Source organism: Spermophilus citellus (assembly GCF_964194105.1).
Source record: "Spermophilus citellus genome assembly, chromosome: 12".
Taxonomy (NCBI): domain Eukaryota; kingdom Metazoa; phylum Chordata; class Mammalia; order Rodentia; family Sciuridae; genus Spermophilus; species Spermophilus citellus.
The window spans coordinates 112,904,573-112,928,117 of NC_138198.1; the positions used below are offsets into that span (position 1 = coordinate 112,904,573).

The 23,545-nt window shown below is 37.8% G+C and overlaps 1 protein-coding gene across 4 annotated transcripts in view; it reads left to right on the forward strand.

Annotated features, from left to right (window-relative positions):
* Positions 1-23,545, forward strand: part of WDR7 (WD repeat domain 7) — a 329,818-nt gene that overhangs the window by 300,752 nt on the left and 5,521 nt on the right. For all 4 annotated transcript variants that reach the window (XM_081263756.1, XM_081263758.1, XM_081263757.1 and 1 more), the window contains one exon: positions 20,596-20,700. In XM_081263756.1, the coding sequence (XP_081119882.1) occupies positions 20,596-20,700 (105 nt within the window). The remainder of the gene's footprint in view (positions 1-20,595; positions 20,701-23,545) is intronic.

Consider the following 23,545-nt stretch of genomic DNA (forward strand, 5'->3'; position numbering starts at 1 on the left):
TTTAAATAGAAAGACATCTTTCCAGGGTGGTGAAGGACACCTATAATCCCAGCAATTCAGAAAGCTGACGCAGGAGAATTGCAACTTCAAAGCCAGCCTCAGCAACTCAGTGAGGCATTGTCTCAAAATAAAAAATAGGTAGGGATGTGGCTCAATGGTTGAACACCCCTTGGGTTCAATCCCTGGTTCCTAAAAAAAAAAAAAAAAAGAAAGAAAAGAAAAAGAAAGGCAGACATCTTTCTTTGTTAAGGAATAGTATTTTCTGTGGATTTGAGTGATCATTTACAACAAAGAGAGTGTTCTACTTAAAATGAGAAAATTTTTTTAATATTTAGAAGAATTGAATAGTTGAGAAATTGCAGACCTCATTTTTTATTGTTCCATGTTCTGGGTAGTATATTACAGCACTTAATAGCTGAAAAAAAAATAAGCTCTTAGCAACAATTTCCCACCTACTAGTATGAATAATGTGTCACAGAGAAGGGATAATTTGTCTCATGATTTCCGGTATCTGGAGATGACCTCTTCATGAAGAAGTCAGAGTTATGAGAATATTCATAGAGTTATACTGGAAAGCACAGTATAAAGAAATTTGCAGAGAATGTCAGTGAGCCAATATCCTGACAATATGAAGTAAGATTTCATAGCAAATAATAACAGAGTTTCAAGTCCTTTCATCTTCCACAGAATCTATTGGATCTCCTTGTTTTATATGTATTAGAAAAAACCTAGTGAAGAATTTAGCTTTACAAGGGGATTTTTTTAAATGCAAAGATATAGAAAAGCATTTGTTGAATAGGTAGAGAGATTAGAAATAAATATTTAGTAATCGGTAAGCATTAGGAAAGAATATATATGAAATGGTGATGATGGGTTGTATATTAAATTTCAAAAGGGCAGAAAAAGAAATCCATGGAATTTTTTAAAATTATTTATTTTTTAGTTACAGGTGGACACACCATCTTTATTTTATTTTTTTATGCAGTGCTGAGGATTGAACTCAGTGCCTCATGCATGCCAGGCAAGCGCTCTACCTCTGAGCCACAACCAGTGGAATTCTTTTTTTAAGACACTTATTCCAGTGTGACTAACAGAAAAGGGAAGTAGAAACTTTTTCTACCTTTCTCCATGAGGTCATCCCTGAGTCAGTTTGGGCCATCCAAATCCTTGAAAGATACTTAGAAAAAGTGGCTCAGAAAATGAGCAAATGTTGAGAAAAATGATTTAGAACAAGGGAGGAAAAACTTATCAAGGGAAGATTTTGTTTGTGTTGACAGCCAAGAGGAGATGCAGATACATTATGGTAGAGAAAACAATCAAGGAGAGATAACGAAGACTAATGAGGAACGTTTAATGCTCTTGTACTATCATCATATACAGTAAATTCCACAGTACCAGAGGAAGGCAAGGAAGGATGGCAAGAAAAATAGAAAATTGCAGATTACCACCTGGTAGGGTAGAAGCAAGACTGGCAGAAGCCCTCCCCACACAACAGTCCTGCCATTGTCTTGCCAAGGCAGTTCTTAGAACAGAAGGGCTCTCTGTTTTCTGGCCCCCCTGAGCTTCTCTTTCTCCCTTTGGCTAAATTCCCTCTATATCACCTGCACTTGAGGCAGAATTCTCTGTGGCAAATTCCTCCCTTCTGGACGTGCAGTAGCACTGTAGCTTCTAGCAGACCCAGACTTCCTGTGCCCGGGGTGGTCTGGATAGGAAGCATTGGGTGCATCTCCACACTCGGTCCTGTATTAGGAGATATGGTATGGAAGCATTTAGAGAGAATGTCAGGAAACTAAAATCTGAATCCTTTTCTTCATAAAGTTGTTTTAAGGAGATTCATTAGTATTTGAATTTAATTAACTAGAACTATATTTACATTTTTAAAAGCCTGTCATAAAACAAAATTAATTCAGTGACCAAGAAGAGAAGGCTTAATGAATAGTTTTCCTGCTGTTTTTTTTTAATGATTTTACCGATCCGTGTGATTTCATTTCCTATGTTTCTTAATAATCCGTGAAGGAGGATACAAAAATATTAATTTTATCTCTCCTTCATTGATATCTTTTGTTTTCTTTGCTCCTTTATCGGGTACTGCTTTAATTGTATGTATTATATTTTTCTGTGGACAGATTTGTTTTTTCTTTTGGGCCCTACTCATTTGGTTTTTTAGTGGTCTTGTAGTCTTCCTTTTTGGAAAAGGATTATTTTGTTGCAGCCATTTAACTATCTGTACTCACAAGCTCAAAACAGCAAGGAGGACCCTTTTAGAACTGTACCTCAACACCCACTTGGAGTTTGTGAGTTTAATATTTTTCTTAAAGTTTTATTGTTCTGGAAAATGTTCTAAAAATTTCTTTATATAAAAGCTTGATTGTTCAAGCACTGTGCTATTTATTAAATATAAATCTTTTTTTTAAAGAGAGAAAGAGAGAATTTTTAATATTTATTTTTTTTAGTTATCGGCGGACACAACATCCTTGTTTGTATGTGGTGCTGAGGATCGAACCTGGGCCGCACGCATGCCAGGCGAGCGCGCTACCACTTGAGCCACATCCCCAGCCCAAATCTTAATCCATTTCTGGTATAAAATCTATAATGCATAGAAGTTTATATTTGTAGATTCTGAAATTTTTCAAACCTACTTCTATATCTTTACCTTTTGAATGGAATACAGATGTAACTTGAGGTTTAGGGATTAAAAATATAAATTAAGAATGGTTTGGACAAGCAATCTTGAATGATAGCCAATATTATACATTGAGCAAAAATGTACAGCTTATGTTAAAAAGGAAGAACTGTGACTTGTGGCAGACACAAATCTACTAGAGTCTGATGAACCACAATTCAAGGAAGAGAACACTTCCAGCTGACTTACAGGAAAGGTGCCCTTGCTGAGAAATGGTGGGTTGTGGTTGAGGTTCCCCGAGAGACATAGTGGGAGCACTCTCCACGGAGACCTGATGAAAACTCAGAGGCATCCCAGGAAACAGCCTTCTACATGTGCATTTCTCAGTGCTGCCAGGCAGTAGTAACAAAGCATCTCACACTCACTTTGTTCTAATGTGTCTTGTTTTTCTATACATACATTTTCTAACTGCTTTAATGAGGCACAATGTACATACATAAACTTGCTGCTTATAAGTGCGTAGTGTTATGAATAGTAAGCAAAAGTGTACAGTCACATCACCACCACCAAGACAGTCAGGATCCGAATATATCCATCACTCCTAAAATCACCCTTCTGCCCCTTTGCCATTAGTCCTGTGCCCCTGGCACAGAGGTTTTGCCTTATTTAGAATTTTATTAAAGTAGAACCATACAGTATATAATTTTTTGTCTCTGGCTTATTAAACTTAGCTTTCTGTTTATATTCATCTGCTGACTTATATTTCAACCTGTTTCCTTGCTAATAAATAATAACATTCTTTTAAACACAGAATCCCAAATATGAACGCTAACTAGAAAACCAGATCCATTTACACTAGAACAGAAATTATTTAGACATATTAAATGAAGAAAGACAACATCTATTATTGGACAAGTCATTATTTGGAGTTTATTTCCTTTCATTATTGTTATTCTTTGGAGTTTCATTCCTTTTGTCTTTCCCCTCCTATGGTGCTTTCTGTTATCTATATTTTTTAAATTACAAGGAAAACTTTTTGTTTTTAATATTTTGTGATAATTTCACAGCTCTTATAATGACATACTATGCCATGAGGTATCTCAAACCAGGACTAGAAATCACTGGGTTAGAAAATGCTTATATGAAAAAATTAAGCACAACTTAAAACATTTGACTGTACTATAGTTTTCTTTATAGATAGGAATGTATCTACAATAAAAGTAAATTAAGTAAATGTATCTATTTCTGCCTCCTAGAGAAGGGTAAACTGTGTTTTGAGACTAATTAGTTATCACACAAAAAATGCAGGACAGGAGGCAGTTTTTTCCATATCAGACTTTATACAGCTGTATACTTTGTTCTTTAAAAATAGTATCCAAGAGCATGTTCTACAGTGTGTCTCTAAATTAAGAGTTTATCTGCATCGTAAAGCACAATTGCTGAATTAGAAAAATAGACTAAATGGGATATAGAAGTCATATGCAAAAAATATTGTTTCTGAAATATTTCTTCCCACTAATAGAGAAAGAAGGCAAGGTAACTTATTGGCTGTCACATTTAGTGATATAATATTTAGAATATATAATCATGCCTTTTACAAACATGTGTACAATGTTCTGTAACACTTGAATAGCTGCAGCTGTCATCTCATTTTTTTCTGGATTAAGTTTGGTCAAGAAAGAAGCTGCCTCATTTTCTAGTTGTCATTTGCCCAGGAAGTAAAAGCAAATTGTAATGAGGGAATCACAGCAGGAGAGCCTCCTAACAAATGAGAGGCATATATTGACTGGCAGCCAGCATGCCATTTCAGTGATAAATGTATTTTTATACACTGCTGTTCAAGGTCATTCACTGTTGTCCTTGAATGTGCAGCCATCAAAAGTCATGCAATTCACATTCTAAATAGTTCTAATAATCAGTGTAAAGAAGCCTTTTAAAAAAACAGTCATTAATTGTACATATTATTTATATAAGTAAAACATTTACATTTTTACTGCAATTTCATCTTGCTGTTGTTGAAAATTGATGAGAAATCAAAGAAAGTATAAATGTATGAGACATTTGTGAGTTGAATTTGTATAGGTTTATTATAGTGCTCATAGGAGCCAAGCTTGAACATGGATGAACTTTAGTAATTAGCCAGTCTGTGTTTTGTGGTTCTTCAGTGGTTAATATTTGTAAGAACTTTTAGAACCTAAGAATTCCAAAACAAAACTATTTTTATTTTAGAACTTCTATATATTTGATTTGAGATTTCTTTTTCTTTTGTGCTGAGGATGGAACCCAGGGCCTCATTCATACAAAGCCCACACTCTGCAACTAACTGCACCCCCAGACCAAGATTTCTGTATGTTTGAAATATAGAGTATATACCAAAAATACAGAAAGAACATTTTGCTTTTCTCCCAAAATTAAAAGAAAATATTTTCACAAACTTTAAGGATGTTTTTAGCACTTTAATAAGTACTCTGTAATTACTCAGAGAGAATGCTTTATTCACCATTTTTATTCAAAAGGAATCCACACTTACCTAATATAAATAACCAAAACCAGTTTTTAAAATCTCAGAATTCATAAATACGGAAAATGTTTGATTATCAATCTGGTATTAAATAACTATATCTTAAAAGTTAGATTATGTGGAAAATAAGGTAGTTTGGTTCACACAATGTCTTCAGTAATTTTTTTTTTTTTAATATTATCCTTGCTGCATTTAAGGATGCCTCTCACACTATGGCTTCACAGTGAACCTGCATTCACTGAAAACTCCCAAGGCCCCTCCTGCTCTGTCTTCAGCCTGACAATGCCACCCACCCTGTGTCTCACCACTTCACCCCCTGACCATAAAGCCTAACCATTCTGAAGGGTTTTAGTTTTTCTGATAACTCCCATGCTCCCTTTCCTCTGGCCTTTGATTATATACACTCTCCACCTGGAACGCTCTTCTAGTCTTGCTGTCCCTTGCTTTACCCCAACACATACATGTGTGCGCACATACCCCTTACCCCTTAGAGTCATTCATATCCAGAAAACCGGCAAATCTTCCTACTGGCCTTTCAGTTAATGCCCTAATTCAGTTTCTCTCTGAGGTGTGTGTTTAGGGAGGTAAGTGAGCGTCTCCCTGACTGGAGTTTAGAACTTTGGGAGAATCTGGTGATGGGACTGCAGTCAAGACTGTTAATAACATGTCAAGATGCCCCTATATATCTAGAGGTGTTAGAAGTTTCTGGTGCCTACAGAGATTATTAAATTCTGGCATCTGACTTGGACCTTGAAGTACTCTTTTCCATCGAACCTGTTACAAATGGTACTTAGGAGATTGAACAGGCACAATAAATTCTCAGACATTAAGAATTCTGTAGGCTTTTGGAAACTGGCCTAGAAATCTAACTGCTATATGTGACATTGTTTCTGTGGATAAATGTGTTCTGAGTTCCAACCAACTGAATTTGAAACTTTAGGCCCTCTTAGGCTTGGTGCCTGCTTCTGTAGAAATCCTGCGACATACTACAGGTAAAATGTCCCCAGTGGCATGATTAAAAAAAAAAATTACCAATCTGCATATGAAAGGGAAAGGAGTAACATAATAAATACACAGAAATACAAATAGAAGGATTTCTTGTGCTTAAAGTATTTAAAGTAAAACTATCTATTGTATTCATTAAAAGTAAAGCTGTATTTCCTTGTAAAAGAACAGTCATTTTTAAAAGAGCACCTGCTCTTTATTATTTTATAAAAATAACTTAATATGTGTTAAATGATATTTTCTAAAGCACAGTTTGGGGAAAGACATCCATTCACCATGTGATATTACACTTACTGTGGTACTGTTAAGAGATTCTATTTTAACATTTAAAATGATCTGACAACTGTGAATCTTGTCTTAGAACAAACGAAATATTTTTACAAAAAAAGTAAAATAGTGCAGAAGAATTGTTCATTCTAGGAAAATGGATAAACCTTGTGATTTCAAAGACAAGCTAATAGAAATTCTGAAATATGAACCCAGTCAGTTTTATTATAGGTACTTCAAAAAACAGTTGGTAGGATTGCAGGTAATTTTTAGTTTACTTTCTTGTGTCTTTTCCTGTATTTTTTCAAAGAAAAAATTAAATAAAAATTAAATAAAAATCATGCTTTTGCTATAAATTATTTTTATCAATGCAAATTTCATGTGTAATCTATTAAGCCTTCAGAAGTATGTCCGGACTGTCTTCTCCATACACTTACTCCTAAAAGAGAAACATTATGTTAAATGGAGAGCTTTGGGTTGAGTTTTGCAGGTTTTGTCCCAAAAGTGAATAAAATTAGCAGGCATAATGTTAAACTGTGCCTTTAACAGTATCTGTAGCAAGGCATATAATGTTCTTTAAATCACACATCTGTGGACTACACACACAAGAGCAATCATATGCATATTACTAACAAAGTGCGATCTGAGCTGTAAGCAAGCGGACAACCTCACAGGAGTCCTGGCTGCTGGGAGAGGACTTAGTTCAAATATCAAAGCAGTGGTCTCCCTTTAGGGTTGTAGTTACTTGGACAGCCCTCAGGGGTAGAAAGGGCAACAAGTTGGTTATTGATTTTCACCTTGTGTTACCAAAACATTCTTCATTGACAAATATTAATTGCTTATTAAGTGCTAAAGAGTTTGATGGATCAAATATTGAATTTTGTAAAGAATTGGCCCTTTAGTTTTGCTCATCATTTGGCCATATGATTGCATTAAAGATATAGAGGTTTAAACCAACACATCTCCTACTTTAAGAGTATTAAATAGACATTCCTCTGGAGTTTAGTCTCAGTGCTAGGATATTTAATTCACTTTCCTTTGCACTGAAATGATTTTTTTTACTACAAAACTGTAGGTAATGCTGGCTTCAATATGAAGGGTATGGCTGGAATCCACAGCAAAGTATCCAGTATGTCTTACGTTGTTTTAGTTTATAAATCAGTGAAAGTTTTATCAAAACAAAACTGTGACTGTGATCATTAATATGGACTTCAGTAAATCTTTAATTTGGTGAAAATATTTTTTTTTATTTTAGAGGGCATCTCCAGATCAAAGTGAGTAATTAAATATATAAGCAAATGTGTGTATATACAGGCATAAGTTCATTTTGACTGCTTTTTAGTATCTTTCCTCACTTTTAATAATGTCTTTTTACTTTTTATAATTACAATTGGAAAAGTCTTAAGTGTATTGTGTAATGACCTTTCTAAAATATCATAATTTGTGGATAATTAATGAAATTTAAATGAAATAAAATTGGAGAAGTTAAACTGTCATTTTGACAGTTCACTAGTATTTGTAGTTTGCAAATATAATTCTGATATATGTTTTTGATCCTAGAAATTTGATTCTTTAATCATTTATTATCTCTGAGCCAATCAATTACTAGTTGATAAAGGGTTATTTAAAAATTAAAATATTATCAAACTTTGAGGTAATTTTTTACTAACTACCTTCTTTGCAAAATTATTTCTACTTAAAAAGTGATTTGTATGTTGGAAACAATTTTGAAATCTTTTATTTAAAAATAAAACCAGGCATGGTGGCATGCACCTATAGTGCCAGCTACTCAGGAAGCTAAGGCAGGAAGATTGCCTGAGCCCAGGAGTTCGAGTCACTCTAGGAAACAGTGAGGACCACTCCCCAGCCCTGGCTCAAAAGAATGAAACAAACAAAAAATCCCCAAGATTTCAAATCTACAGTTTGTAAACAGACCCAGCTTCCTTTTCTGTCAAAAGAATGAAACAAAAAATCCCCAAGATTTAAAATCTACAGTTTGTAAACAGACCCAGCTTCCTTTTCTGTCCCTGGATGCTGTTAGTGTCCCCTGTTATCTTATCCTGACCTTTTGCCGTTTTGTTGTCTATGCTGTGTGGATTTTCTCCAACACCTTTCTTTGATCCTTTAGCTAAAGCTCCTGGAGAGACTGCTGTGGACTAGGATCAGTGCCGAGTTCAGGGCCTGCACCTTCAGTGTCCATCTATGGACTAAGCACTGGAAATGGACAGGTGCGGTGGCACACGCCTGTAATCCCAGTAGCTCCGGAGGCTGAGGCAGGAGGATGGCAAGGTCAAAGTCAGCCTCAGCAATTTGGCAAGGCCTTCAGCAACTTAAGGAGCCCCTGTCAAAAAAAAAAAAAAATACAGACCTGGGGATGTGGCTCAGTGGTTAAGTGCCCCAGGGTTCAATTCAAGAGAGAAAGAAAGAAAAGAAGGGAAACCAAGAACTCCTGGAACTGGTTTTCTTCTCATAAACCTATTCCTGAGCTTCATCTTTCTAACTCTCGTATTTTCAACTGCCTACTCAGAGACTCCACCATAATATCTACATGCCCCAAACTAAGTGCATTATTTCCCTTGACAACTTTCCAGCCCCACTTACACCCTCAGCCCCAGATCTTCCCATGTTGTCTTCCGTGTCCGGGAGTCTTGTCACCACCTTACCCAGTTGTCTTCTCCTTCCTGTCCACATCCATTTTCTCATTGGTCTCCTAACTTATCTATTACGTTTGTTTTCCAACCAGCTCTTCCTTTCTCTAGTTTCTTTTCCCTGTACCTTTTGCTAAAATTTGCTTGAAACTACTCTGACCTTACCTAAAAGCTTTAGAAAACTCACTGTTGACTGAGAACCAAGTCCAGATCTTTGAGCACAATTGAAGCAGTATAAACTTTGTCATCATTTCCAAGCTCATCTCCCTGATTCCCACACTTCCTTAAGTGGTGTGGCTCAGGGGTCCTGACTGACTGTGTGAGCCCCTCTCACGTCTTCACCCTGCACATGATGGCTTAGATTCATCTATCTGCTTAGAATGGCCTTCCACTTCTTGTCCTTCTGGCCAACTTCTGACCCAGATGCCACCTTCTCCCCGGGTGTGGTGGTGCACACCTACGATCCCAGCTACTCAGTAGGCTAAGTGAGGTAGGAGGATTGCGAGTTGGAGGCCAGCCTGCATGACTTACATAAACCCTGTCTCAAAATAAAAAATAAAAAGGGCTGAAGATGTAGCTCAGTGGTTAAAGCCTGCCTGTGTTCAATCCCCAGTATAGCAAAAACAAAACAAAACAACACTCCATGTCTTGTTCTGACATCTCCTACCCCTGGCAGAAATTATTGTCTATGTCTATGTCTGTGTTTCTGTTTCTCTGACACCTTATGTGTGTTTTCTATTGTGCTGTTTATTATATTTACAATAGTTCTATGTTTCCATTATGCTATTTATTATGTGACATAATAGCTGTTTACTGTTAACTTGTCTAGCTTCTCTCCTAGATTGACTGGAAGGGATCATATCTCCTTTGTGTATTCTGATGTCTACCATAGAGCCTGCAGCATAACAAGCCCTCAAAACATTTTTAATATATTTGTCCTAAAAGTACTTAATCCTGTGAGGTAGAGAAGACAGACGTTAGCCCTATTTTACAAATAGAAAATGTTTCCCATTCATAAAACTAGTAAAAACAAGTTATAATAACACTAAGTAAATGTGGAGTAGTCTAAGTCAGAGGACTGACAAATAATGTCAGCGTTATTTGCCATGATAACTGCTCTGTGATATTTGCAAATAAAAACTATATGTTATTGCATTATTTATGAATATTACTATTTTAATACTAAGAGAAACTTGGATATTATATGAAAACTAGGAGAGTAATTCTAATATTTTTATGTTTTATAATTTGGTATTTCTTGAGAAGCAAAATTATCCCTGTAACACAAAACAATAGTAAACAGGTTTGTGTCACCAGGCACGACACCAGCTGAAAGAGAGGTGGTGAGGCAGGAAGGAACTTTTTGAAGGCCTGTGCTCTGCTTCCACCAAGCCATCTCCTGGTGGCCTTCAGCAGCTCAGAAACCACAGAAATGTGGAAGCATCACAGCGGACACTCACTCAGGAGTGTGATTGTTGTCCGTGAGTGAATGTGATGTTGTGTCTGCCAGAGGAGTCACGCAGTGTCTGAGAGGGCGCCAAGTTCAGGGTACCAAGTTAGATGGGATAGTCCATGCGCCTGAGGAGCTCTCCGTAGAGCAGCAGCAGTTTACGTAGTCAGCGCTGTATTACCTTTCACTGGGCCTTCTCCTGTCTGCTTTCATAGCCATTTTTTAGTCTTTTTGGGTTTTTTTAGGAATCTTTTGAATATTCACAGAATTTTCATAGTTCAAGAATCCAAAAATAAAACTTTGTTCATTTTAAGACTTCTAGTATGTGCTTGAATATGTCTATTAAAATACTGGGGGAAAAAATTAGCTTTTATATCTGCCCAAATGTGAAAACATTTTTTTCTATTAATGTTAAGTATATGTAAGTTACATTTTCATAAGTGTTTTTTAATTATTTCATATGAGCAGTGTGAACAGTTAATAATAATTTATTAAATATCCTTTTATTTAAACTTGAACCATGCATTTATCTAAATCACATTACTAGTCAGTGTTTGAGCATCCATGAATAATCTTTAAATATGGCTCTATAATTATATTTTAAATGTTGAGTTATATGGAAAAATGTTGTTTTAAATTATGTCCTTAACTAAAATTTTTTCTTATGTTATCATTATTGAGTTGAAGAGTCTCATAATGTAAATCTCCTGCTATTACCTTATTAGCCAAAAATTGGCAATAATCATTTTATATAATAAGTTGGAAAGTTGCAAAGTTTGGGTCTTAGGACAAACCTAATTTTTGAAATATGTTCTATAAAATTCATCATTTCATCAAAGGATTAACATACATAGTTTAACTGGGTGTTATAGAGTTATATCATTGAAAACATTTGGTGTAATAAAGCAAAATAGGTGTGTGTGTGTGTGTGTGTGAGAGAGAGAGAGAGAGAGAGAGTGCTCACAATTATCTGCAGCAAGAAAAGGAAAAAGGGGACTAGATATTAATGGGTGAATTAATGTCTAACTTTCTTCTTTGAAACTTTCTTTTTTGAAAGTTTCTTAGTTGAACAGGAGGGGAAAATTAAAAATTAAAAATTGCTAAAACTAGCACATGTATTTTTACAGAGGTGATATGAGGGCTATAGTGTTTGAAAATTGATAACCTACTAATGACATATTCATTTTCTATTTGTTTATTCATAGACTTTTCTTTTTAAAGTTAGTGTTTATACTTTGATTTTTTAGTGAAAATACAAGTCTCAATATTGTAAAAGAGTAAAACTATACTGAGCATTTATGTGATTCTCCCTTTTCCTAAATAATGAGGGACTATAATCCCCCACTAAAGGAATTTCAAAACTGTGTTGCTTGTATCATAGGGTTATCAATATAAAGGTACCAAAAAGCTTTTTAATTTTTCAGTGTCTGTCTGTCTTCAAACAATATATAAATAACTTTTAGTAACTGAAAATGAGCAATAAATGTTGTAGCCTTTTTAAGGAAAAAGAGAGTCTGTTAACTTGAAGCATTATATCTTACAATAAAAAACTTAAGGTTTCTCACTTTATTATATTTATCCTTAAATCTATTTTCCATTAAGATGTTAAAATGATACCAAATCTACTTGTTTTTCTCCTAAATACCATATATATACTACCCCATTAGGTGGTGGTAGAAAGTAACTCACTGAGTAGCTCCAAAGCCTCTTAGACTGGAAAATGCCATAACAGGTTGATTCTCATTACATGGAGTTGGCATAATGTAAAAAAGAAGCATTGCTTCAGCCTTCCAACAAGGAAAGAAATTATAGAAATGAATAATCCATTTTCAACCCTCAAATTTCTTTTCATAGTCATTGTGCAGTTGTCAAATGGGCAGATCTAGACTTATGTGCTTAGCTGTAGGAGATAACAGGGTCACAGAGAAAAGCCAGGCTCTCTTTAAGACTCAAAGAGTTTTAGGATTCCATTTACTGCGTACTTGCATTTTGATCCATACTTTCAGTTTCTATATTTTGTGTCCCCACTTAAAAAGAGGCAGGCTCCTAATTTTATACTTAATTCTTTTCTTTAAAAATGTGTATTTATAGTGCTTATAGATAGATTTTGCCCCTTTGGGACACAGACCAGCTAATGGGAAAATGAAAACTTTCAGGCACTGAGGACCAGGGAAGGAGGCTGCCGATGAGCGAGATGGAGCCACAGTCCCCACTGGGCTGGGTGTCTAGGAATCATCCTCCTTCCTGGCTAAGGTAGAATGTCAGGGCAGCTCTGTTTTCAGGGTTTAAACTTCTGGAGCTAGGTCAAGGAAAAGCTTTTTTCTTCATCTGACATTGTTACATGGGCCAAGGGGTCCTGCCTCTTCCCACATGACTTTAGGACTGCTGGGTGCCTGAGCTTCCTTGGGAGACGGGCTTCCCCTGGGCCAGGCCTCACAGGATGGTAGGGCAAGGGGATGCAGTGGGCCGGGACAGCCCCAGGGTGTGAAGGGGGATTGGGATGCACCAGGCGCATTCTCCTGGATGCAGAAATCCCCTTTGTGCCACTGGAGTTGACAGTCTAGGAATCTGTGAGGCTGAGTAGGGCCTGCAGGGTGGGGCAGGCTGATTGGCCTGTCCATGACTTAGGAACAGGCACTTCCACCACAAGCTCTTGCTCTCAATAGTCTAGTTGCATCTGCCTGGGCTGAGGCTTCACCTAATCATCACTGAGCACCAGCAGGCATCCCTCGAATTCATCACTTACACATAAAAGTCACTTAGGAGTGTTAATGTGTAATGTATGTAATGCCAGCTACATGAAAATGAAGTATTTTACTTAGTTTTTTCATTGCTGTTACCAAAGACCTGACAAGAACAACACAAAAGAGGAAAAGTTTATTTGGGGCTCACAGTCTCAGTCAATAGTAGTCAACTTCATTGCTCTGGGCCCAAGGTAAGGCATGGCAGAGGAAAGCAGCCCAGGACATGGCCACCAGGAAGCAGACAGAGTGCTCTGCTCACCAGGCACAAAATATAAACCCCAAAGGCACACCCCCCAGTGACCTACCTTCTCAAGCCACACCCTACAGTTACCACCCAGTTAATCCATATCAGGGGTTTAATCCACCAACTAGGTTACAATTCTCATAACCTAATCACTCTATCTCTGAACATTCTTGCATTGTCTCACACATGAGCTTCTGGGGGACATCATGTATCCAAAATGGAAATGGAAGGCTAGTAGTTCTTTTTTTTTTTTCCCCCTTCACCTAATACTCTGTTAGACAACAGACTCTAGAGCCAGACTGCTGGATTCTAATCAAAACATATTATTATACCTCCCTGTGCTTCAGATTCCTCATCTATAAAATGGGATAAATAGAGTCTCCTCTATGGGTAGATAAGGATTAAGAAGTTTATGTAAAAGTGCTTAAATAGTGCCTGACACATAATATGTGTATACAGAAGATTGACTTCTTATTATATTTTTAGATTCCCCATAATGCCTAGCCCACTAATGCACACAAAAATACCCTCATAAATACCCTTCACTATTCAGTTTTAAAACTTATCAGAAGGATGGCAAAAACTCTTTGGTAGTTGGCCTTTGCTAAACCATGTTTTTGTTTTAAAGCATCGAGTGATATGATGCATTTTCACTAACGACAACAATGAGATAGAAGCACCCAGGTGATACGACATAAGTGTTGATGATTGGTAAATGAAAGAAAGTAAACAGAGAGGGATAGGAGAGGACTGAGGAGCAATAAGCAAATGGATGTATGTGACTTAATGAAAATAAGCAGTCAGAATGCAAGGTTAGTGTGAATGGCTTTTGGGGAGGGTAACAGAAAAGGACGTGGAGCAGGGGCTGACAATCTGCATTTGTCCATGTCTACACTCTGCGCCTTTGTCCCCTAGGGCTCAGCTGTCCACATCTCAGTCCCCTAAAATTAACTGGGAGCATTTTGAATGTCAACCATCTGCATGCCAACAACTCCACCAGCTTTTCCTCTTCCCTTCCAAGGATTTGTAATAAATTATCTTCTAATGATAACCATCAGCCATGATTGCTATTTTCTGATAAAGTGCTCATGGAGCTGGTCTGCCTGCATGGCCTTAGGAGGAAAAACAATACAATGATACCCAGTCTGTCTTCAGTACTGTCTGGTTCGAAATTTCACATTTTTAGATGGAGTTGAACAAAGTGACCTAAGGTACCATCCAACTCTAAGATGACATAATTAGAAAGTTTAAGAAAAAGCAACCAAAATTACTTAAAAGTTGGAAGATGAGGCTTGAAAGGTTATGCTCACCAGAATGTCTTTTTAATCCCCAAAATAAAGAAGGAAGTAAAAACAGGGACATTGCTACAACAGCCCTCCAGTCTGTAAGGGATGAGTGCACTGGAAGCGCTGGGCAGCAGTGCTGGTTCTCCATCTCTACTGAGGACATAGAACAAGAGAAAGCAGGCCCAAGCTCAGCATTTGGGATTTTGATTTGACATCAGGAAAATTTTCCTGACAGCACACATTGTTAAACACTCAGAGGGGTCCTTGGGGGAGGTTTTGGAAACTTCTCTAGAGTTATTGGAAAACAAAATGATTTTCATCTGTTTGACCTGCTTAAAGGCAGCCATAGCCACACACAGCAAGAATGGGTGACCTTTCCAGGCTCTTGGCAGCATCGTGTGGTCCTGAGAGCTTACACACAGGAAGGCTTGCAAAGGCTTAGTGCACGGCGATAATTAAATTTCACTTGAGCCTTTTAATCGGCCATAGATGAGATTATCTATTTTTTAACGGTGTTATTATCTGCGTAAATTATTTGCTAAACCTATAATTTGTTTCCTTGAACAGCGAACCTTAAATATTCAATAAAATTTTCATAAATTGGTTGCCTGGGAGAAAAGAAAGACATACTTTTTTTCTTGAATATAATTAATTCTTAACTTTTGAACTCTCTTGAAATGGCTCTCTTTTGATGAGCCTTCCCTTGCCTAACAAACAAAGCTGTCAGGCAGAGCGATGTCTTTGTCTTCTCTCTGCCGTGAGCGGTTACCTCCCTGCCAGCCAGCCATGAAATCTGTGGCCTGGATTGGGATGTCAGGAAGGCATGCAAATCAGGATTGGCTGACTTGGGCTGCTGAGAATATGTAGGAGATGGCAAATTACGTGATGAGGGCTGAGTGTGGAGGTACCCGCACCCTAAGCCTCACGTGCTTTTGGTTGTCATTAAGTGGGACCAGTACTAAGAAAATGCTGGTAGTTGTAGGTCCTCGGAATTGCCTTTCCTTTTCAAGGACCCATCCTTGTTCCCTGGTCACTCACTGCCCTAAGTATCTGCCCTCTCCAGTACACAAATGGATACTTCTTTGGTTCACCCTAAACTCAGGGCATCTGCCATGATTGTACCTCCTGAGAGTGTATTCACCCTGTTTGCTCTCTGCAGAGCACATCTAGGGAAAACGCCTCTGCTTAAAGGCATAGTTGTGTTTCTAGAGATTTCAGAGGACATGTGCAGCCAACTGGGGACATGTTTTCAGCTCAGCAGACCTTTCAAGTGCCCCTCAAATTGCACCTTCCTTTAATCTAAAGTCAGCCATGTGCTCCTGGAGAAGGACCATGATCAAGCTGCCACTTCCCTCTCACCCCTAAAGACCTTGGCACTGTCAAGACTCACTCCATATTATTTTACTTACTTATTTATTTTAGTTTATTTTAGTATTATACAAAATACGAGAGTCAGTACTTAATAAATCTTTCCCTTTTGGTGATATTTTTGATAGCAAAATTTTACCTACTTTTAGAAATCTTCCCTTCACAATTTATGTTTCAAGTAACAAAATGTTTTGATTGGTTAGGGTTTTTTCCTCCTCCCCTTAAAAATATAATGCGACCTGAAAATATATATTAAATATTCTCTTTAATCCTGTCTGTTCTTTAAAATGGATCTAATAGAGTCCTACATTTGTGTTTCCAGTTTCAAACTCGTAATTTGGAAGATGAATATCAGGAAGGAACTCCAAGAAGAGATAGGCGGTGTGATGAGAAATGTTAAAGAGAATATTCTAGATAGTCATGGCTTCTGTTGAAACTGACCAAACCATTTTGGAAATTCTGGTCTCTGTTTCCTTCCCTGTACAGTAGGGTTAATTTTATTTCTTTGCCGAGCACACTGAAAGTAACCTGTTAAAAACTGGTATGTCAGTGTAAGTATTGCTCATTATTAATCCTGCCTCTCAGACCCTTTCCTTTCATTAGACAAGGGGTTGGGGTGTTTAACAGTTCAGCGCTCTTGTCTCCTACCAGGAATAATTGCTTGATTTCTCTCATTGTTCATAGCACTTCCTGAATTAGATTAATTTCTTTATGTTCTATCTCTGTCTTTTTATGACAGAAATTCCTTTGACTAAAAATATAGCAAGACATGATACCATTTGCATACAAAAAGTCAATCAAACCTCTTTTTATTTTGAAACCTATCATTTTAAAATGGCCTTTAGCATCTAGCATTTGAGACCTAAACCATTGGGTCTGCCTCATCACAGAAAACTTACAAGTTTGCTGTGATCACTGTGCAGCTGTTTGCTTAATGCCTGAGTGAAGGTTAAAGTCAGTTGGGTTGGTGCCTGCACAGATCTTAGAAGTTCAGAGAGTCTGAACAAAGACAATGGCAGCATTTCCATTACATTGAGGGCTGAAGCACCTCTCAGACTGAGATGATAATGAACTCACCAGATGTACAAAACCATTAACATAGCAAGCTTCCCCGCTCTGCCCCGAGTGGTACTTGCTTCTTAGGAGACAACAGACCTGTCTATCAACTACAGTTAGTGCTCTCTGGGTTCAAAAGACAGCCCTGTGGGGCATCTAGCAGTATCTTTGTCCAAGTGTGTGTATGTGTACACATGTGCATGCACACACACGGGTGCACATATGCATCTGATCTAAAGCATAATCCTCCTTTGTTCAAAACAGACTTTTCAGAAATTTACAAAATCAAACTCAGTATATGTTTAGACCTCAGCAACAACAGATGAAAACAGCAATGATTAGTGAAATTAATAGGAAGTATTTATTACTAGTCATGGAATGAACTTAAAATTTAGTTCTGAATTTCCCGGTACAAAAGAAAAACACACGTTAGCTTATGTAATTATCGTTACAGAATAAAAGAAAGCAACAAAATTTACCCAGAAAGAGAAAAACTTTCCAGGTAGAAAATTCCAGGATGAATCCATTTTACTGGATCATCTGTTAGACACTAGATAACAATGGGCAATGTCCTCTACTGATGTAGGAGGATCCTTATGGTGTGCTCTAAAGGCCAGCCCTGGGAAAAGGTGAAGAAATTGTGTGAAATAGTTAGTGGAGATGATCTGAAGGAGCAGGCATGGTCCCAGCATGCTAGGTTTTCTGCTTTACCACAGGGTTGCCTTGGAGAGCCTCACAGGAGGTCATAGTGAGGTGCCCATTTGGTTGTGACATCTTGGCCTGCTGGATTAGAGTCAACTTGTGGTGGCACTGTTAAATGAAGTGCAAACTGGTTGCTGATTAAGGCAGATTGCTAATCTGAAGGAGGCAGGCCTTGTTTTAAATTTTAGAAATTTTGGAGATCCATTCTCCAGGAAGATCAGCCAACTTCCTCAAGCCCAACTTGAGGGCTTTCTAGAATGACTAGTTTATCTTGGTAGAACTTTTTGTCTGCTCACAATTTTAGATGGATACTAGGATTCCAGAACAAGTAAGAAATTATTTTGAATCAGATGTTCATAATGGAAAGCATTGCATTCAGTGTTGTGAGGGCCCAGGCTGGAGACCTGTGAGCCAGGCAGTGTGGTGCACAGGACTTCTCTCAGGTCTTGCTGGGCTCATGGAGTGAAGAACAATTGCTTAGACTGAGTGGCTGCCTCTACTCTGCCCTGGCTGACGCTGCAGCAGGTGAACAAAGGCCTAGTTTTGCCCAATCTTCCAGTTTTCCAGGAGAGGCTAAAAATCTGACTTTTTACGTGAATTAGAAATGTGGTCTTAATGTTTTTTTAAGAAACATTTATGCAGGCCAAACCACACACATCTGCAGTCTAGTTTCAGCTTAAGGCCTGGTCAATGATCTTAATCAAAAACTAGATTCAGATTGGCACAGTAGAATTTCAGATGTTTTGCAGAACTGAATATTGATTTTAAGAAACAAAAATGAGTTTATTACACTGGCCCAGTAAACGGGAATGGCCAGTTTTTCCCATGTAATTAGTTGGGGTCCTCCTCCCCCCCCCCATCCAGAATAACTTTCATTCTAATGAACTTGAAGCTACTCTGGTTTCTTGATTCACCAGGCATACCATTACTTACTTTCAGCGTATGTGTGGGTCAGCACCATGGATAGGTACCATACATGTTTAATAAAATGTCATTGTCTGAAATCTGTTTCTAAGCAACACAGTATGCTGAATAATGCTGATTTGGGGATAAATGGTCCAGGCATTTTTTATTTTATTTTATTTTATTTATTTATTTATTGGTAGGGAGATGTCTTTAAAACAGTATACTTAAGTAATTGAGTTTTGTGATTTTTCCCCCATCGGTCATGTCTAAGCAAGCAGTAGAAACAAAAATGTCAATAGTATTTATTGAATGCTTATTATGTACCATGCATTGTGCAGAGTGTTATTTATATTTCATTTAATTTTCCAAAGCTCTTTGAGGTGAATATAGTCATTATAATCATCATTCTCCTTACATTGTAGGCATGGTACCCTGAGGCTAAGTACCTTAAGCAACATGGCCCTAAGTTCCATAGTCAATAGTTAGTGTAATGGAGCCCAGATTCAAACCCAGACAGTGTGACTCACATCAATGCCCTCTGCCTGCCCAAGCCCAGGTCTCCAGTATAAGTATGACATTTTTTTCTTTGAGTGTTGAAAAACGTGTTATTTGGGATCCCACGGTGTCTTGGAAGTCAAGTGACAGGAAGGAACAGGTTATAAAGGGCAATAAGGAATGTCCGATTGCCTTTCTCCTCACTTTCTCATTTCACTCTTCAGATATGAATTATGAATAATTCTTACTGAAATTTACAGTATGTATGGGCTGACTCACACAGCAAATCTGAAGCTTCCAGTGAGCCTCAGGTTTCACAATTCTTCATCAGAAATTACAGATGAATACAAACCGTCTGATCCTGTCTAGTTTAAGAGCACACATTTTCCATTTCCTCTCTAGACAAAGGGAGGGAGAGCAGCTGAGAGCTTGTACGCCAGATCTGGTACCGGTTAATGTAGTAGAGGTATGGCTTTTAACAGTTGAATGTAGGGAGTTTAATACAATATTGTGCCAATTTTCTTAGTACACAGTGTTTTCTGTAATTATTAATATCAAACTTGACTGTATTTTTTTTTATTAGTAAAGACCTTTTAGCAAAGGCCTACTCTAAAATACAATCTCCTTTTTATTATTCATGGTTAAATCAATGATAGCTATTGGCAAAGGTTCAAAACTATCCCTGTTAACTTGTTTTTAATAGTGTTTGATTTATATGTGTGCCCGAATCTCCAACACATGAGTGTATCTGTGTTTACTAATTGCAGTTATATGCATTTAAACACAGTGTTATTGGTGGAAAATCAAGCATAAAACATGAAAAATGTGTGATTATTAAAGAGTTCAAATTATAGTTTCTCCTTCCAGCACAGGGATATCCTGATGCAGCTTTGATAGTTTTTCGTTTCTGGATAATTTTGATGATCAGTTTCTTCCCTTTCTAATTAATTGCAAAAGTCTTCCCCTTAATGGACACAAATTAATTAAAACATTGTTTTACTCATTAGTATATGCTTTTTCTTTGGGCCCACACTGTCCTTCCCAACTGGAAAGTATGTCTACTCCTCAGAACAAGATTGAAGCCCTTGGATACATAATGAGAAAACTTTGGTCACTTTTCCCATTTTTCTAACTCCATTTTACAAACAAAGAACATCATAGTATCTAATATCTGTGATATCACTTGTTCAAATCGAATGCATTTACATGTGTCCTTGACATGTATCTTGTGTGGGTTCTGTGGAATGTATTCCATTAATGACCTATGAACTTTATTTTAGACAATCCATGGACACAAGGGACCAATCACTGCAGTGGCCTTTGCTCCTGACGGGCGATACCTTGCCACCTACTCAAACACTGACAGCCACATTTCTTTCTGGCAGGTAAGAGTATATGTTATGGGTCTTAAAGTATAAGCTGCATGGTGTGTGTGCCGTGGTGGGAATACCTTCCTGTGGGGCCCCGCTCTGAGCCCTACTCCCTGTGCTTCTTCCCCTCCTTCAACAAATGGCAAGTGTTTATTGATTGCTGATTACGTGTCAGACACTTGTGCACAGGGTACCGAGGACACAGTTAGCAATCTGGAAAAGGGGCATCTACTGTCACAGAGGATACAGGAATAAGCCCAGCATTCACAGTGCAGGGGAGAGTCTGAGCATGAGGTATGGGAAGCTTTTCCAGAGGAAACCGCATCCAGACTGAGCTGTGTGGGATGCTGAGCGGGGAGGCGGGTGGGAGAGCACGGGCGCAGTCACTGGGAAGCAAGGGCATGGCATATTGCAGGGCCGGCCCAGCCTGAAAGGAGCTGGGCAAAACCTTGCTGAGGCTGGGAATTCACACAGAGTTCTTGGGTCTGTGACTCTGAGTGGGCACAGGACACAAGACAATGAGGTGCTTTCCGAGTATTCACTTTATGCCCCCTTCAAATGATCTCACTTTTGTTTGAATTATGAGTTTCCCACATAATGTTATTAACTCCCTAACTCTTCAAAACATTTTTAAAAACTTGAGTATCCCTTTCTGGCAATTCATGAGAATGCCCATATTTAATTCTGACTTCAGTGATTAGTGACTTGGTGATTAGTATTCACTAATTTAAGTGAACACTGATTTTTACACTAGAATGTGTTTTGTCCTCAGTGTTTAATTGTTATCCATCTTCTTTTTTAATGACATTACTCTTTTAGTCCTGATAGTTTTAAAAAATTACATATCACCAAGTCCCCCAAAAGAGTTAAAATTTTGCCACCTTTATTTTCCTAGGATACAAGTTATATGTTATAAGATTCTGTGTACTGCTTTGAAAGCTAAAAAATAAAATAAAAGTTTAAACAAGGAAGGCTTCAGCACAACTTGATGCCGGTTTTAAAAAATCAATAGCTAATAAAATGTAAAACGGATACAATAAATTGCTTAATTAACAACATGCTATTAAAGCGTGACAACTTCCAAATCTGTCACAGACTTCTACTTTTTATCTAATTTAGTTTTCCAGTTTATTTTCTCATTATCCTTTCTTCTAGAATATATCTCCAGCATCTTAATTAGCTCGTATTAAACTCCTTTCATCAGAGATCATCCACGTTTCATTCTTCCCAATGGGCAACCTCAGGACTGGCATTTTACTAAAATCCGATTGTGAGTCCTCTAGGTGTCCAGAAACTGGACTCGTGGAACAGTGGTTCTTTTAAGAGTGAGCTCCTGACGGCTTTTATCTACCCATTGACACAATGGTCTCTGTGCCACTATTTCCCTTTATTCCCCGTTCTCTTGGAATCGTGGAGGAGTGCGCCCATTCATTCAGCCTTGACTGGCCGTCCAAGTGCTGGGTGCTGGCTGCCCTCTGGAAACGGAGATCAGCAGGTCACAGCCTCTGCTTCCAGAAGCTTCTCTTCTGTCCATGCTTTCTCCTTTGGAGTAAACAGACTAAACCTTTTCCTTTGTGTGCAATTTTTTTTTTTCTGCTAAGGAAATCTGTGATTTAAAGGATTGCCTCCAAAATCAGCCAGATTTGACACTTTTTACAGTATTTTCTTGAAATTTCCATTTACTTCTTCCCTTTCTCTAGGTCTTTAAGATTTTAATTGCACGTGTTTGTTCATCTTTTTCTTGAGAACTCTTTCAGTCACAGTCTGTGTCCAGCATGTTGGTGGAATTGTGGTTAGCCTCCTCTCTTACCAAGAGGTCAAGGTCATTCACAGGTTGTTATCTTTCTGAGATCCCTCTTCCTCTTTGTAGCACCCACTGTTGTCCCAGTACTCTGTCAGGTCTAGCTAAGCCTGTGTGCCTGTCCGTGTGGCTCTGTCCGCAGTGGGGGTGCAGCACTGTTGGTTAGTCCACAAGCTCTGCCTGATGGCCTTTGCACATGGCAGAGTGCCCCAGGAACCAGAGTAACACACACGCCTTTCTCGCCTCTAAAATCAATGTCAGGATTTAAGATGTAGCCCATTCCTTGGGTGCTTAAATTATACCCAGCTGAGTCTAGAAAATTAAATGGAAGGTACAGAAACACATGATTTCAGCTTTATCAAGAAAATATAAGGAAACCTTTTCTAGAAGTGCAGTGGTCTTGTGTTTGAATTACGGAGAACCCAGAAGGCAGAAAGCAGCATTGGATCTACTGCTGCTCTCCCCAAATGAGCTTGACTGATTTATTTAGATACATGTTATTTATTTCTAATGATGTACGCGAATACTTTTATATTATTCCAGTAAGTGTACTGTAATGCATTTTGAAAACGTAATGAAGTCTTATTAATACAGAGCCTGACTAAGGCTATCAACTATTAAAATCTTTGCTGAGAAGTGAGTGTTAATGAGAAATATTGGTTGGATAATTACTCAAGTGAGACTTAGTAAAAGGTTTGTGTACAGCATTACTTTTATATATAAGGGAAGGCAGTAAAACATTTCCTGTTTTGATGAATTGTATCTGTGTTTCTGTATTCTGAAAATAATCTCCATAGAACTGGTTTTGTGCTGCATGTTTTTGAAGGGACGGGAAAGGCCAAGTTGGCATGTTAGTTTACACATTCAGCCATCGAATAATGTAATTCAGCAGTCTTTCAAACCTTTTGGTTCTCTCACATCATTTTCCTACAATTTGAATCCTTCACTTCAGTGTATCTCTTGATATTTGAGCCAAGGGGAAATCGGTGATGAAATACATTTGTAATTCTCTTACCTAAATTTACCACCACCATCCAACAAATAAATATCCTCTTTCAG